Below are 16,385 nucleotides of genomic sequence, written 5' to 3'. Positions count from 1 at the left end.
AGCCCCAGGTCTCCCCACAGCCCTGTTGACACCCCCTTGCCTCCATGAGTATGGGGTCAGGCTCCTGTCTTCCTCTTCTGAGCTGCTGTGTGTTACTGGCTTTCAGAAATCGAGTCCAAATATGATAAGAAGATGAAGATGCTGCGGGATGAGCTCGACCTGAGGAGAAAGACTGAGATCCACGAGGTGGAGGAGAGGAAGAACAGCCAGATTAATACGCTGATGCAGCGCCACGAAGAGGCCTTCACTGACATCAAGAACTATTACAATGACATCACCCTGAACAACCTGGCCCTCATCAACTCCCTGAAGGTGCTGGGGAGACACAGTCTGCCTGTCTAAAGACTCCAACCCCAGATCCAGTACCCCTTTACAAAAAGCTGAGAGTCTCCTCTGCTGTCCTTAGTGTGAATCCACAGCCTGTGTATTCTAACTTACCTCCAGCCCTAACTGAAAGCAGTCAGAGTGTCTCCCTGACGGGTGTGCTGTGGTATGTGAGGGCTCAGGCACCTGCAGCAGCATGAGGCGCACTGCACTGGGCTTGGTGGCATGTTGGTACTCAGATGGTTGGCCGTGGCAGGGTTTATACAGCAAGCCAGCCACCCAAAGCGTCATCGGTCAGTTTTCATGGAAGCTGCATTCCTAAGAAAATTGAGAGTGAGTGAGCACAGTGCACAAATACTAGGCATGTACTTTAGACAGGCCTGAGTGTCCAGCATGCAGAGCTGGCCAGACATGTCAGTGAGAGCGACAGTATTTGGTCCTCATGCTGCAGGGCACAGCCCCTCCTGCACTTGTACTTATGTCAACAGGAGCAAATGGAGGACATGCGGAAGAAGGAAGAGCATCTCGAGAGGGAGATGGCAGAGGTGTCTGTGCAGAACAAGCGTCTGGCAGACCCTCTGCAGAAGGCTCGGGACGAGATGCGTGAGATGCGGAAGCAGCTTGGGAACTACGAGAGGGACAAGCAGATCCTGGTGGTACGTGTCCTGCCCACTTCATCTTCCGGTGTCAGATGCCTGAGTGGGCTTTGCCCTGGAGGCAGGGAGAAGGGCTGGAAAGTTGAAACCTCTCCTTGGTTACATGTGCTGGGTGTCATATTGTACTGACTGGCCGTAGGGGAATTTGGCTGCTTGCCTCTGATCCATCAGGCCTTGCTATCCTCTCATGAACCTATATTTGAAGAATGCTTGAATATTTCTAGTGTGCATTCCCTGTTTTCTCTCCAGTGCACAAAAGCACGTTTGAAAGTTACTGAGAAAGAGTTGAAAGACCTGCAGTGGGAACATGAAGTGCTGGAGCAGCGGTTCCTGAAGGTGAGCACATGCTGTAGTTGCCAGTCAGCCGTGGCTAAACTGCCAACCAACAGGCTTTTCCTGGTGGCCTTGGGCCAAGAGCAGCTCTGAGTTGATAATTTTCTTAAGTTTCTGGGATACAAAGCTGGAATTCATAATAGGTGGCTTATTGTGAATGCTGTAGAGAAAAAAGTTGGGCTGTTTAATAATGCTGACCATTGAGCTGAGGAACAGGTTCTCTGGTGCAGTCTTACATAAGAGGAAGTGTGCAAAACTCTTGCACACGTTTCACTTCCTGTGTGTTGTAGAGAGTGCTGTGTGTGTCCTCCTGTACACACACTACTTCCTGTGTGTTGTAGAGAGTGCTGTGTGTGTCCTGCACACACTACTTCCTTTGTATTCCAGCACTATTCACTTGTTGAATCATGCTATAACTGTTATTTGAATTTTATTTTATTTTATTATTTTTTAAAGATTTATTCAGATTTATTCAGATACACAGAGGAGGAGAGACAGAGAGGAAGATCCTCCGTCCGATGATTCACTCCCCAAGTGAGCAGCAACGGGCCGATGTGCGCCAGTCCGAAGCCGGGAACCTGGAACCTCTTCCGGGTTTCCCACACGGGTGCAGTGTCCCAATGAATTGGGCCGTCCTCAACTGCTTTCCCAGGCCACAAGCAGGGAGCTGGATGGGAAGTTGAGCTGCCGGGATTAGAACCGGCGCCCATATGGGATCCCGGGGCGTTCAAGGCAAGGACTTTAGCTGCTAGGCCACGCCGCCGGGCCCTGTTATTTGAATTTTAATCCCAGAGTTTATGCAGGTTGCGATATCAGCCACATTTATATTTGCTGTAAAATTCAGTAGTCAGGTTCTTCTTTCTAATATTTTCATGTTTTCCCATGTTTTGAGATTTATTATATGAAGTCAGAGTGACAGAGTGAAAGTTTTGGAAAGAGGTCTTATTTCTGGTGGCTTACTCTCCAAACGACTGAAATGGCTTGTGCTTGGCAGGTTTAATCTCGCAGCCTGGAATTCTTCTGTATGCATAGTAGAGGCCCAAGTATCTGGGCCGTATTCCACTAGTTTTCCAAGAACATTATCATGGAAACTATTTGGAATCGGAGTCCCAGTGACTTACTGGGCCCCCTACGATACCAACTTCTCCTGCTGTGCCACTTTTTGGTACCCATTACATGAATCTCTATACAACTGATTTCCCTTAAGAAGTACTGATTCCAGAGCCTTTTTTTTTTTTTTAAGATTATTTGTTTTTATTGGAAAGGCAGATCTACAGAGAGAAAGATCTTCCATCCACTGGTTCATACCCCAAATGGCTGCAATGGCTAGAGCTGAGCCAATTATCAGCCAGGAGCCAGGACCTCCTCTGGTCTCCCATGCGGGTGCAGGGTCCCAAGGCTTTGGGTCATCCTCCTCTTCTTTCCCAGGCCACGGGCAGGGAGCTGGATGGGAAGTGGAGCAGCCAGGACATGAACCAGCGCCCAAGCTGGTGCCCTGGGCTCAGGGTCCACCCCCTTGTCGTCACTAGCAGTGCTGTCACAATGAGACTTCCCAGTGTACCCTGTGTAACTGAGGCTTTTGTTGGTTCTAAGTAAGAATCTGGATTGTAGGATCTGTGGTGAAAAATGTGGTAGAGAACACTCGGAGGTTTTTTTTTTTAGTTTTCAAATCTTACATTTTATTTTGATAAATTTATTTTATTTTTGGTTATTTTATTTTTGGAAGGATGTATAACCATGTGGACCATTGATTACTGTGGGGAGGGTTGAGAGGTGGGGGAAGTGGAAGAGACAATTTTTACTTTCAGTATATTTTTCCTTCCTGTTCTGGTGGACAGGAAAGGAGAGAAGGGGAGAGGGCTGCTCCCAGGAGCCTAACTGCATCACTACCTGGGGTGGGGTACAGCCACTTGATGTCATCCCAGGGTCCCCGATGTGGAGCATGTTCCAAAGGTACTGCTCGAGTGGTTTTGATAATCCTGAAATGCTGTTGCTCTCATTTATCCAAGGATGAGGAATCCTTCCAAGAAGCATTGGCTGACACAGTCCACCCTAGAGTCTCTATTCATCCAGATGCTTGCTGTCAACGTTTGACTGGGAGAGTTGTTCAATTTGTTCTGCTCTCTGTGGTACTAGACATCCTCTGCAGGTCTCAATGAACTGGCTGTCATGTCCCCCATGTGTATCTGGACATGCCATCCGCTTTACTATCTTCATCAACCAAGGAGGTCCATTCTGACACATGAACTTCATGGTCAGACCACAGATCCTGTGATTTCCCCTGTGGTTGTAGTTTTGAATCCAGTGGTTCAGTTGGGGGTCTCTGCAAAGAAACCTTGTCTGAGATAACCCTGCACCCGAGTCCTGTGTGTGCTAGGACAGTATGGGATACAGCTCAGTCTGTCACCAGTATCAGTGTACAAACACACACACACACACACACACACACACACACACACATATCACTGGTGGTTGCAGTTTCCTGATCAGTTCTGGCCTCAGCCCATCTCGTATGTAAACCAATGGCTGCTGCAGCCTAATCTGTTCCTGTACACCACACAGTGTGCTCCCATGCACACTAGTGGGAATTGTAGTCTAGCTGGAGCGACCCCCAGTAATCCCCACCTGGCCTGCCCCCAGCCCTGGTTCCTGCACATGCTGGTATAAAAAAAAATTAAGTGCTGACCGTCTGGGATTTGCCTCAGCATCAGTTGGCAAGTGCTGGGACTAAGGGCAAATCCTGTCCAGCAAGACTGCAGAACCATCTGAGGAGTACAAGCTCTGGAACTGGAGTGGGCCCTGGGCTCCAACCCCCACTGGTGAGCAGGAGAACCAGGGCTGGCGGTGGACCTAAGGATAGGTGTTACCCACTGGCATGAGTGTGGGCTGGATAGTGGGGTCAGTTGGGTTGAGCTAGGCTTGAGCACACATTGACGTGTGAGAGCTGAATGTGGTATGGGACATACACCAGACCAGTCTGCTGCACATATTGGCAAGTACAGGAACCAGTGCTGGGAGTGGGCCCAGTGGGGGCTACTGGGGGGTTGGTCCAACTAGGCTATAGTTCCTGCTGGTGTATGTGTGGGCTGAGTGTGTGTAGTGGGCAGGGTTGTGCTAGGCTGCAGCACCCATCAGTTTATGTAAGAGACGGGGCTGGAGACAGAACCACCCCAGCAATTGCAGCTGCCAGTATGTGCGTGGGCTGATGTGGGTGATGGACTGAGCCAGACCCCATATTGACAAGAATACGTAAGTCAGGTCTGGAGTCACGTCAGCTGAGGTTTCTTTGGGGATTCCCCAGCTGAACTGCTAGACTCAGAAGTCCAGCCATGGGGAGAATCACAGGATCTGTGGTCTGACTGTGGGTTGTGTGTCTCCTCAGTGGCTTAGATGGAGCAGTGGATGAATACGTAGATGTGCATGGAGGATATGGCAGTCCACTGGGGCCTGCAGAGGATATATGGTACTCTAGTAGAGGAAGGAGAACAGAACAAATTGCTCAACTCTCCCAGGCCAGCATTGATAGCAAATATCTGGGCGAATGGAGACTCTAAAGTGGACTTTGTCAGCCAGTGGACCTTGGAAGGATTTCCTCATCCTTGGAGCAACAAAATTAACAGCATCGAGTGGTCGTTTCCCATCTGCAGGTACTGAGGCGGTTGGGAGGCTGTGTGTGGCTTTCCCTTATCTTCCTGCTTCCCCCAGACACAGGAAGTAGAAAAAGAAAATTTGAAAACAATGGTCTCACCCACTTTGCCCTAATCCTCTACCCTTCCCACTCTGCTCAACTATGTAAAGATCATAAACAGAATTTATATAAATAAAAAATATTTACTTACTTGGAAGGGTTACATATACGTAGAGTCAAAGCAGAGAGCGTGTGCGCGCGAGAAAGAGAGAGCAGGAGAGAGACAGCATGCTTCTGTGTGCTGGTTCACTCCCCAGTGGTGGCAGTGATTGGGGCTGAGCCACTGGAGCCAGGAGCCTGGATCTCCATCTGGTTCTCCCACGTGGGTGATGGACCCAGATATGTGGGTCCTCATCTGCTGCTTTCCCAGGTGCTTTAGCAGGAAACTGAATCAGAAGGGAACAGCTGTGACTGAAGTCGGCATTCATACGAGCTGCTGGTGTCGCAGGCGGCAGCTCGACTTGCTGAGCCATAGTGCCAGCCGCTGGAGGTTGGTTCTGAGTGAGACTCCTGCCAGGGGTGGCTGAGGAGCCTGTTCTTTGCACCTTCCTTGGCTGCCCCCACGTTACTGCTGTTATTGTAGGTAACAGTTAATCTAACATGCATTTCTGAGTTTGTCTGATAAATATTATTTTATGTGTAGAGAATGTTCTGCAAAGAACCGTACCAAAGGGCCTGGTGCGGTAGCCTAGTGGCTAAAGTCCTTGCCCTGTATGCTCCGGGATCCCATATGGGTGCCGGTTTTAATCCCGGCAGCCCTGCTTCCCATCCAGCCACTTAGTTTTGGCCTGAGAAAGTGATTGAGGATGGCCCAAAGCTTTGGGACCCTGCACCTACGTGGGAGACCCGGAAGAGGCCCCAGGCTCCTGGCTTTGGATCAACATAGCTCTGGCTTCCTCTCTGTCTCTCCTACTCTCTGTATGTCTGACTTTCTAATAATAATAAAAAATAAATCTTTTTAAAAGTTATGTAATTCTGTGCATGGAGCAGAGGGGCATAGGTGGTGTGAGGGTGCCCCCCATGAAGAAAGGTGGGAAGGGACTTGCCACCCAATGACACGTCTCCGGGTAAGGGACCTTCTTGCCTCCCCCTCCGTCTCTGCAGGTACAACAAGAGCGAGATGAGCTCTACCAAAAGTTTACTGCAGCCATCCAGGAGGTGCAGCAGAAGACAGGCTTCAAGAACCTGGTGCTGGAGCGCAAGCTCCAGGCCCTGAATGCCACCGTGGAGAAGAGGGAGGTGCAGTTCAACGAGGTGCTGGCAGCCTCCAACCTGGACCCTGCAACCCTGACACTCGTGTCCCGCAAACTTGAGGTAGGCCCCGAGTAGGCTTCTGAGGAAGGCCAGGGTGTCCAGGGGGTGGATTACATGAGAGGTGACATTTTTCCTTCCTGTTTTCCGCCCAGGGGGCTGAGATCTCTCAGCTTGCTGGGGGGGGGCGGGGGGGGTGGTCTCTGGGGTGCCTGAAACCTGAGGCAGAGGGGAGCAGCTAGCGTGTATATCTCCCTTTTGATGCATCCATTTTGTTCTGCCATGCTTCACGGTACCTTATCACCTCAGCCTCTCCTGCTCCGGTTCCTGTCCAGTTCTTGTCATTCGAGTACGGCACGAGAGCAGGTTGGGCGTAGGCAAGTTGCATTCAAAATCTGCCTGGGCCTGGGCTCTTCACTTCTTTCATGGTGGGTCCAGGCAGGAAGGAGCAGCTGCATCGCTGAGCTCTCAGCACAGCGGTGAGGCCTCTGTGTTGCCAGTGGAAGGAGAAAATCAGTAACAGCCATGCTGGCCAGTTTACCAGGGGTGTGACTGTAACTGGGCCAGCTCCTGGCTCTCCTGGTCATTGTGCTGACCATTGGTGAGTGACAGGTCATCCAGGGAAGTGACCGGGACTCAGGGGCACAGTCTCTCAGGCAGGGCTGGTGGGGAGGGTGGAGGAGCTTCTTGTGGGCTGTGGTCGGTTGGCAGCAGTGTTGGTTCTGGGGCCAGGTCAGTCCGTGGACTCAGCTCTGATACCCACAGTGCCACTTAGGTGCTGACCCCCAGCCGCCTCACTGTATGGGGTTTTGTTCCCAAGGGGACTTGACCCCTGTATTCACAGGCTAAGGCTGGGAAGCTCCAAAAGTTAGACAACTTTATTCTGTTGAAAATGTTGAAAAGCTGGATGATGTGTCCACATTGTTCCAACAATTTATGAAGTGCCTGAGTGATACTGAATGACCAGACTTGCACGGATTGTCCATTTCTGAGCTTCTTCCTCCCTTAGTGGTCAGCGTGCTTTCTTTGTGGAGGCACACATAGTACGAGTACACGCCTGCCCTCCCGTTTGCTGCTGACACATCCATGTAGGTGTGTAGGGGAAACAGGTGAGCATCAAGCTTTGCCTGCCTCTCTCCTCAGGATGTTCTGGCATCGAAGAACAGCACCATCAAGGACCTGCAGTACGAGCTGGCCCGGGTCTGCAAGGTATGGACAGGCCCTCTGTCTACCTCTCAGGGCCGTCTTGAGGACCCTACCTGTTGCTGGTCCACACTGTGTCTGTGGAGGTGCAGAGGATGGCCTGGGGCACACCTCTGTTACATGCCTGGTCCCTGCCCTGGGGTGTGCCCTCATATTTCCCCATCCCTTCTCCCCACTGACACAACTGTGGTGCTGCTCTGGCCTCTCGCCTCTATCTTGCAGATGATTGGCTGCTGTCCTGCCAGCATGGGCAGTCACAGGTCTAAGCTCTTCACACACCCTCAGGAAGCCCATTGGATCTCTTTCCACTTTCTGTGCAGAAAACCCCCTCCATGGAGTAGAGGGTGAGGGTCAGAGCCCCTGCCAGTAACCCTGGCCCTGCTCTCACCTGTCCCATCGTCTCTGAGTTCCCCTGCTGTCCTCAGCCAGGGAGACTAGCTGACTGTTCTGACTGCACTTGAGACTGACCAAGAGCAGCGGCCCTGTGAGTGTGACTAAGGGCTCCAAGTCCTAATCTGCTTTAGTTTGGGGCTACACCCAACGTGTCTGTGTTCCTGGTATTTCAGGAACCTCAAGATGGAGTTAGAAGCTCAGTTCATCTGGGCCTCTCTGCTCTCCCCAACTTCCTCCCACCATCTGCAACTTTCCCTTGGATGCTGGGTGTGCTGCCTCCTGGCATGTGCAGGTTATTTTGGGGGAATATTCTTGACTCTTACCTGATTCCCAGGAGATCTGAGTAGTGTGAGGTCTGGAGCCTCACCCAATGTTCTCTTGGAAGACCTGTCCTTGTTGACCCTTTGGAAGTCAGCTTCCAAGACCTGGTCTTCTTTTCCGTGCAAAGAAGTAGATGGCCAACTCATCTGCATGTTTACTCAGGCTCCTTATCCATCACACGTGTCATGTCTTTGGAGCCAGCCAATGAAACTTGCCTTTTTTTTTTTCTTTTTAACCAAGATGCATTTTCCCATTGGGGGAGCAGAGACTCCTGGCATGGCTGCTGGGAAGGCATCTTGTATGCCAGCCAGTCCCACCTTGCTGTCACCAAGGCCTCCTTTCTTGGGCTGGGTTGGGGGTGGTCTCCCTTTCCAGGCAGCCCCTTGCCCCTGTGTAAAGATAGTAGGGGTCCTGGGGAGGGAGGGAGGGAGGGTGTGCTGTGTCCCCCAAGAGCAGGCTGCAAGTGCCGTTCCACAGGGGTAGGGAGTGGAGGATGAAGCTCTGGGGCAAAGGCCAGTGGGCCTGCAGAGTCGGCACTGCCTGCGTGTCTCCCTGCCATGTTGGAAATGGGATTGAGGTGCCATCTCCCCATGAGGGTTACCCAGCTTGATGCAAGTGGCTCAGCATCAGGTCTGGCTAGGGTAACACGGGTCAGTGTCCTTGTTCTTTTCAACTTGTGATGCCAGTTGCATCCCTACCCTCCCTGGTTCCCCTGGGAGTTGAACGTGGGAGTGGACCATAGTGTTTGAGACTCCCTCTACTTCCTGATGCTGTTGTGTCCCCACAGGCTCACAACGACTTGCTGCGCACATACGAGGCCAAACTGCTGGCCTTTGGGATCCCCCTGGACAGCGTGGGCTTCAAGCCCCTGGAGACAGCTGTGATTGGACAGACGTTGGGCCAAGGCCCTGCAGGACTCGTGGGCTCGCCGACCTAGCTGCCTTGCCCAAGGCCCTCCAACGCTCTTTTCCACTATGTGCCGGCCGGCACATAATCCTCCCAGTCCTCCTAATCTCCGCTGTGACAGGTAGCTTCTGTCTGGATTTTCAGCAGCCAATGAAGATTTTCCACATGGCCTTGTCTTCTTGCCTGGCTCTGCATGGCTTCAGCCCGCCATGTCCCAGTTGTTTTCCTTCCCTGGTGCCCATGGTCTCCACTCCACTTCTGCCTCCACCCACAGTCAGCAGTGCTTGGAGGGCCCTTCATTCACCTGTGCACTGGCTGAGGCCAACATAGCACTACCCCCCTGCGTTACTTCTGACACAATGAGTGGGGTGGCTTTGTAGATGGCAACATAGAATTTATTGACACCCAAGGGAAACTTGAGGGGGACAGAGTCTTCCCCAGCAAGCAGGTGATCCCAGTCCCCCATGATGGTCACTAGCCCTCTGTGGAAGTTGGTTGGGTCAGACCACCTCCCTGAGCCATACTTAGCTCTAGCTCCCTCGGTAGGTGGTGTAGGACCATGGGCTCAACAGCAGAGGCACGTGGAACTTTTGGGTCTCATTTGTGATGGTGAAGACAATCTGAGAGAGGCAAAGAAGACACCAGAAGATGGTAAGGGGCCAGAGTTTGACAGCTGCCGACCCTAGTCCTCTTGGGCAGAGGATGGGGTGAATCTTCCCTGGGCAAGTGCTACTCTTAGGGGGACAGCGCCTGCAGTGGTCAGGGCCTCTGATTCCACTGGCATGTCCAGAACTGGAAATGCCTGGTGCTCTGATGGCAACTCCTGTAATAAAGGAGTTAGGAAGGTTAGGCCTTGTGAGAGTCTGGATGAAAGAGGATGAGTCACCCTCAGCATAGACTCCCACAAACCTGATCTGGGGGCAGCTCAGGAACAAGCACACCAGGCTAACGATGCCTCAGGTCCCTGAGCACCTTTGTTTCTGGGCGCCCATGGGAGGTGAGCTCACCGCCCGGGGAGAAGTAGGAAGTAGCTGCTCATGGCATGAGGTGAGGCGCAGCCAGCAGGGTCTGGGCTCCAGTCCTACAACCTGCCATGGCCGTCACCTCCACATATGGGTAGAAGCTCTCCTGCCCCCTCTTCTTCCAGTAGTCCTCAGTGTCAAACGACAGCTTGTAGGTGCCTGCCTTCATCTGGCCTGGCTTCAGGAGGCCAGGACAGCGGCCGTCTGGATCTGTGTAGCTGGAGAGAGGACAGGGTGGTAGAGCTGTGGTAAGTGGCCACCCCCTGGACATGCAGCCCCAGAGGCCTCCGTACAACCTGACCAGACCTGGTGTGCAGACGACTGGAATGGTTTCCAGGGTCTGTGGCTCTGGAGCAGTCAAGAGATGCTACAGCACTGACCACTAAGAAATCAAAGTACAGGGTTGGCACCATGATGTAGTAGTTTAAGCTGCTATCTGTGGTGCCGGCATCCAATGCGGGCACCAGTTTGTGTCCCAGCTGCTCCATTTCTGACCCAGGTCTGGCCTAATAGCCTGGGAAGTAAGTGGAAGATGGCCCAAGACCTTGGGCCCCTGCACACATGGGAGACTCAGAAGAAGCTCCTGGCCTCAGACCAGCCCAGCCTCAGCCATTTCGGCCATCTGTGGAGTGAACCAGTGAACAGCCTGGATTTCTCTCTGTGTTTTTTTCTATATATTTTATAGAATGAACCTTAAAAATGAGAAATCACAATACAGAGAAGCACAGTGGCGGGGGATCTCCCATGGTTTATGTCATGTACCACACTATTCTGTATGTTTGACCAGTGTTTAAATTTTTCTCTATGCATGTTTAATTACAAACAACTTAAAAAACACATGATACTATTCATACTTTTCTATAACTCATGACATTCTGGATTGAACAGTAACCCCCCCCCCCCCACCAAGTCCCACTTCCAACACAGGGCAGTGTGTCCATAGCGAGTGAGCAAGTTGTGTGACGTCTGCAGAATCTCAGGTTGTTCCAAACAGCTGTTGTTTTTATTGTGCTTTTAGATGAGTTATTTGGAAGGCAGATCAAGAGAGAGAGAGATCTCCCACTGGTTCACTCCCCAAATGGCTGTAATAATCAGTTCTGGCCCAGGTTGAAACCAGGACCTGGGAACTCTACCTGTGTCTTCAGGATGGGTGGCAGGGGCTGAGCACTTGGACCATCCACCACAACCTTCCCGGGTGCATTAGCAGGAACCTGGTTTGGAAGCAAATAGCTGGGACTGAAACTGCACCCTGACACAGGAGCCAAGCATAGCAATGCCAGCTTCACTTGCTGGGCCACAACTCTGGCCTCTAGCTGCACTTTAAAGTTGTGTTTCCACTGTGGTTAGAGTGTGGTGGCTGGTCCACATTTGACACAGTGGATAGGACATTGCTTTGGGATGGCTGTGTCCCATATGAAAGTGCCTGGGCTCGAATCCTGGTTGTCCTCAGTCCAGCTGCATACCCTGGACACATGAGGGCCCATTCACATGGTTGGAGACCTGCATTGAATTCCCATCCTGCTAATGCAGGCATCTAGGGGAATAAACAGATGGGAGGTGTCACTATTGTCCTTTCAAATCTCCATCAAGATGAAGGGTTTGGGGAACTCGCTTGTGGGGACACAATCCACCCAGCCTAGACTATGTAATGTGGCTATGTAACATGGTAGAGCCTGGGCCCACAGTGCCAGATAGATCTGGCTGGAATCCCAGTCTCCACCCCCTTCATGCTGCTGCCCACAGGGTGCATGGGGAAGAAACAGCAGAAATTAAGTGCTCAGGGCCCTGCGGCGTGGCCTAGCAGCTAAAGTCCTTGCCTTGAACGCCCCGGGATCCCATATGGGTGCCGGTTCTAATCCTGGCAGCTCCACTTCCCATCCGGCTCCCTGCTTATGGCCTGGGAAAGCAGTCGAGGACGGCCCAAAGCTTTGGGACCCTGCACCCGTGTGGGAGACCTGGAAGAGGTTCCAGGTTCCCGGCATCGGATCGGCGCGCACCGGCCCGTTGCGGCTCACTTGGGGAGTGAATCATCGGACGGAAGATCTTCCTCTCTGTCTCTCCTCCTCCTCTCTGTATATCTGACTTTGTAATAAAAATTTTAAAAAAATCTTTAAAAAAAAAAAGAAATTAAGTGCTCAGCCTGCTGCCTGGCAGTTACCTGTCATGACATGAGGCCTTTCTGGTTTGCACTCAGGCCTCAAGCAGCCCAGCCCTCTTGGGTTGTTGGGCACAACACTCAGGTACAGAGCCCAGTTTTAGTCTAGCAAGCTTGTGGGGCTGTGAGGCTGCAGGGTGGATGAGACACCTGCCAGCCAGCTACTGTCATTGTCCTGGGGCTTTCAGATGAGAAAACAAACTGACAGAGCCCTGCAGCCCTCAGTGCCCACCCTCCTCAGCTGGCTGGGAACCAGGGAGGCCCCGTGCTGTGGGCTCAGGCAAGCTGAAACTCCAGCTAGTCCAAGACCTGCCTACCTTTTCTTCAGCTCCATCCACTGCTCGCCCAGGTCCTCCAGCCGGGACAAACGGAGGCAGAGGCCCTGAGCAGGAAGGCCCGAGGTGGTGTCCAGCACATGTGTGGTCAGTGGACTGCTCATTGGCTCCATGCCACTGCGCTGTGGCACAAGAGAGCCAGGAGTGAACTTCTGGCCCCACAGCTCCATTCCTGTGTCCACACAAACTTCCAGGCCAGTTGCTAAAGCACTGAGGGTCCAGGTGTGTGTGCCCTCTAACCTCAGGGTGTGGAGGGTTCAGTGGTGTGTGTGTGTGTGCCCCCTAACCTCAGGGCATATGGAGGGTCCAGGTGTGTGTGTGTGCCCCCTAACCTCGGGGTGCTGATGGTCTAGGGGTGTGTGTGTGTGTCCCCATGCTGAGGGTCCAGATATATATATATGTGTGTGTGTGCCCGCCCATCGCTCCATCTGTCCCCTTACCTCAGGGTGGTCCAAGTGTCGCTGGAGGGTCAGCAGCCGGGAAGCAGGCCCAGAGCCCATGCCCTGCCCAGCAGCTCTTTTCCCGGGTCTGAGCAATGTCCGCCTGTTAGAAAGACAGGCACAGATCAGAGGTCACCTTGCCTGCTCAGTCACAGCAGGGCCCTTGGGTCAGTAAGGCAGCCCAGATGGGCCAGCCTCTGGCCTGGTGCTCAAGGCCAACCTGTGTGACTGGTAGTGGGGGGAGCCACCCCATCGGCCCGTCCTGCACCCCCCAGCTGCCCCTCTGAGTTTGTCAGCAGGGCTTCTGAGCTCATAGACCTGTTGGGCCCACCAAGCCTCAACTTGCGGCAGCTGAGTCACATGGACTGTGGGCGGTGGGTGCAGGAGTGGCTCCAGTGGGTGGGGAGGCCCACACGGGAGCATGCCTGGATTTTCCCATCTGTGAATCTGTGAAATGGGAGTGACTGAGGTCCTTCAAAGGACAAGATGAAGCTGTCTGTATTGCATACCGGGTAGGAGGTTCCTGCTTTGCAGCCTGAGAGAGCCACGTGTCCCGGTGCTGACCCATGGCATTAAATTGTGTAACATTTAGAACAAACTCTGGATGTATTATGTAATATACAAATGAAAATAGGAGTGTCTTTATCTGATGGCTGGAGACATCTGGACTGTGGTGGTAGTCACCAGCTTTTTACCTTGATATAAGGGAACATTTACAATTATTCTGTCAGCATGGGTAGTTTGTAGGTGAACGAACAGGCCCTTCAAGACCTGGGAGAGATCCTGTTCGAAGGTTGGAATGCTCTGCATAGAACCACTTTGGAGGAAGTTAGGAAGCTTCTGACATCACTTTGGGCCAATCCCAGGTGCTGTAACCCAGAATGTAGGGCTTCTGTACTTGAGCTGGCTTTCCTGGGCACCTCCCAGGACCCTTTCCCTAGCACAGTGTGTGCAGAGGGAGCCAGACCACCCTGACAAGGAAGGCTGTGAAAGCCAGCTGTCTGAGCTAAGGTGTGTGAAGTGCTTGAGGCTAGAGCAGGAAGGGCCTCCCCACCCCCTTTCTTACATCCTGGACAACCCTCTCGCCGTTGCTGTAAAACTCCTGGCAAACTGCTTTATGGGGAGGCAGTTTGTTTAGGGAACCACACCTTCCCACTGTTTCCTTGTTGCTAATAAACCAAACTTTGTGGGAGCAACTCATAGCTTCCCCTTGAGATGGAGTCTTTGTAGCACCCAAGCCAAAGGAAACTTCGTGCTCACTAACAGCACTGTGTGCGTGCAGGTCCTGAACAGCTACACAGGGTACTTTTCGTTTCCCACAACCAAGTGGAACTCAGGCTGGACACTGACCCCAGGGCGGGGTGTGTTGTGAAAGGACTTACAGCCTGAGGCTCTGGTCCCCTCCTGCAAATAGAAAGGTGCCTTGAGTCCAATGCAGACAGTCTGTGTGAGTGAAGACCCCAAAAGGGATGCTTGTTCCTGACCAGGGGTTGCTTTAAGGAGCAACAACACAGAAATCATACCCTTTCATGTGGCTCACATGGTTGGCTGTCCTCCCAGGCCAGTCTCTGAAGTGTCAATACTGAGAACCAATGTGATCAAGATCCTGAAATAAGACATGGGCTCAGGAAATGGAAGGGCAGCCAAGCCAAGAGGAAAATTCTACAGTACAAATGACCTGGTTTTGTCAACAAAGACAAGACAGTAATGGAGGAGGAGGCCTCAGGATGTATATGCCAACTGCAATGTGCACTCCTTTTTGTTTTAAAGATGTCTGTATTTAACAGAAAGGTAGAGTTAGAGAGAAAGGAGAGGCAGATCTTCCACATTCTGGTTTACTTCCCCAGAAACCCATTAAATGGCAGGGCTGTGCCCGGCAAGAGCCAGGAACCAGGACCCCTGACCCACCCTCTGCTGTTTTTCCTGGATCTGATATGGAGCAGCTGGGACACCAACTGGTGCCACCATGCATCTGTTTTGAAGTAGGTTTCTTTAGAGTTGATTGTGACATTTGTTTGAAATAACTGGAGGAGGGCCCAGTGCCATGGCTCAATTGGCTGATTCTACTCCTACAAGCACTAGAATCTCATATGGGTGCTGGTTTGTGTCCCAGCTGCTGCATTTCCCATTCAGCTCCCTACTTATAGCCTGGGAAAGCAGTAGAGAATGACTCAAGTGCTTGGGCCCCTGCACCTGCTTGGGAGACCTGGAAGAAGCTCTTGGTTCCTGGCTTTGGATGGGCTCAGCTGCAGTCATTGAGGTCATTTGAGGAGCAAACCAGTGGATGGAGGATCTTTCTCTCTCTCCTCTCTAAAAATATACCTTTCCAATAAAAACATCTGTTTTAAAGAGAGAAATAACTGGAGGAATCTACATTAACTGTGAAGCCTCTATGGTGGAACTGTGTCAGTCTACCCGGAGGTGGTGCTGGGCCTGCAATTCGGATTCCCAGGGTGCCATGGCAAACAGGCAGCTCACAGCAGGGAGGACTGCGTAGGCAGGGGGCAGGACTTTACTGCCTGGAATTCCTGGGAGTGGAAGAACTGGCAGTCTTCAACTCCCAGAGGCTCCTGCAGTTACCTGGGCGTGACACCAGACTGCGGACTCTCCCGGGGACACCAGGATAGTGTGAGTCCCCGGGAGAGTCCACAGGGGCCAGTGGCCTTCAGCTCCTGAGGCTCCTTGCAGCAAGGGCTTTGCGCAGGAATACAGTCCCCAGATTCCTTGGGGGCAGCAGTGGCCCACTGCACTTCCTAGCCTGTGCTGTCTCTGGGTGTGGGCTTCCTTGTGTCCACACCCAGCAGTGCAAGAGCTGCAGTCCAAGCTACAGTGTGCGTGTCTACACTTGTGATATTCAATATGGATTGCAATTTTTTTTTTCATCACTGTGAAGGTAAGACATGGTGCAGATGCCTCTTTTGCCACTCGATGGATATGAGCAACTGAGCACAGCCCCGGATTTCCTTGATTTGGCAGGGAAGCGTCCCGCATAGAGTCCTGGGGGCCACGGTGGGGCACGGGAAGCTGCTTCTCTGACCCAGGTTGGCTCAGGTGAGCGTGATGGCAGAGTAAGACCCTTCCCTCAGGGCTGGGCGGGCGTCATGGTCGGTGCCCTGGACCGGCGTCCTCGTCCTTGTGGGTTAGTCCACTCACCCGGCCTTCTGGAGATGAGGTTGTCCAGGGGACCCTCTGGAGATGGATCACCAAGGGTACTCCCACTAGCTTGGTCCTCTGGCAAGTTAAGTCCCGCCTCCCTTCGCCTGGCACTCTGGGAAGTGGAGTCTCAATTCAGGCCACCCGCAATGACCACTGGGAGGTGTAGTCCTCGGCCAGTTCACCCATAGAGCATACTGGAAGA

At 52.4% G+C, this 16,385-nt stretch overlaps 2 protein-coding genes across 4 annotated transcripts in view; one reads left to right on the top strand and one right to left on the bottom strand.

Moving 5' to 3' along the window:
* The window catches only part of GAS8 (growth arrest specific 8), a 24,018-nt gene extending 14,094 nt beyond the window's left edge, over positions 1-9,924 (top strand). The window contains exons 6-11 of the mRNA XM_004584102.3: positions 107-312; positions 813-980; positions 1,230-1,316; positions 6,106-6,315; positions 7,396-7,461; positions 8,957-9,924. Of these exons, the coding sequence (XP_004584159.2) occupies positions 107-312; positions 813-980; positions 1,230-1,316; positions 6,106-6,315; positions 7,396-7,461; positions 8,957-9,106 (887 nt within the window). The 3' untranslated portion in view covers positions 9,107-9,924. The remainder of the gene's footprint in view (positions 1-106; positions 313-812; positions 981-1,229; positions 1,317-6,105; positions 6,316-7,395; positions 7,462-8,956) is intronic.
* LOC131482223 (5-hydroxyisourate hydrolase-like) lies at positions 9,556-16,385 on the bottom strand. 3 transcript variants are annotated; one of them, XM_058674675.1, is made up of 5 exons: positions 16,181-16,385; positions 13,028-13,130; positions 12,570-12,709; positions 10,180-10,315; positions 9,556-9,695 (listed from the first exon to the last, which is right to left on the bottom strand). In XM_058674675.1, the coding sequence occupies exons 2-5, from the start codon at positions 13,085-13,087 to the stop codon at positions 9,606-9,608; spliced, it is 426 nt and encodes a 141-aa protein (XP_058530658.1). In that variant the 5' UTR covers positions 13,088-13,130; positions 16,181-16,385; the 3' UTR covers positions 9,556-9,605. The 3 variants fall into 3 exon arrangements, with proteins under 3 accessions (XP_058530658.1, XP_058530660.1, XP_058530659.1); XM_058674677.1 differs by lacking the exon at positions 16,181-16,385 and adding an exon at positions 15,608-15,640; XM_058674676.1 differs by lacking the exon at positions 16,181-16,385 and adding an exon at positions 13,346-13,592.

Source organism: Ochotona princeps, chromosome 16 (assembly GCF_030435755.1).
Source record: "Ochotona princeps isolate mOchPri1 chromosome 16, mOchPri1.hap1, whole genome shotgun sequence".
In the NCBI taxonomy this organism is placed as follows: domain Eukaryota; kingdom Metazoa; phylum Chordata; class Mammalia; order Lagomorpha; family Ochotonidae; genus Ochotona; species Ochotona princeps.
The sequence above is the reverse complement of the archived record's forward strand: the minus strand, read 5'-3'. Positions and strand labels throughout refer to the sequence as shown.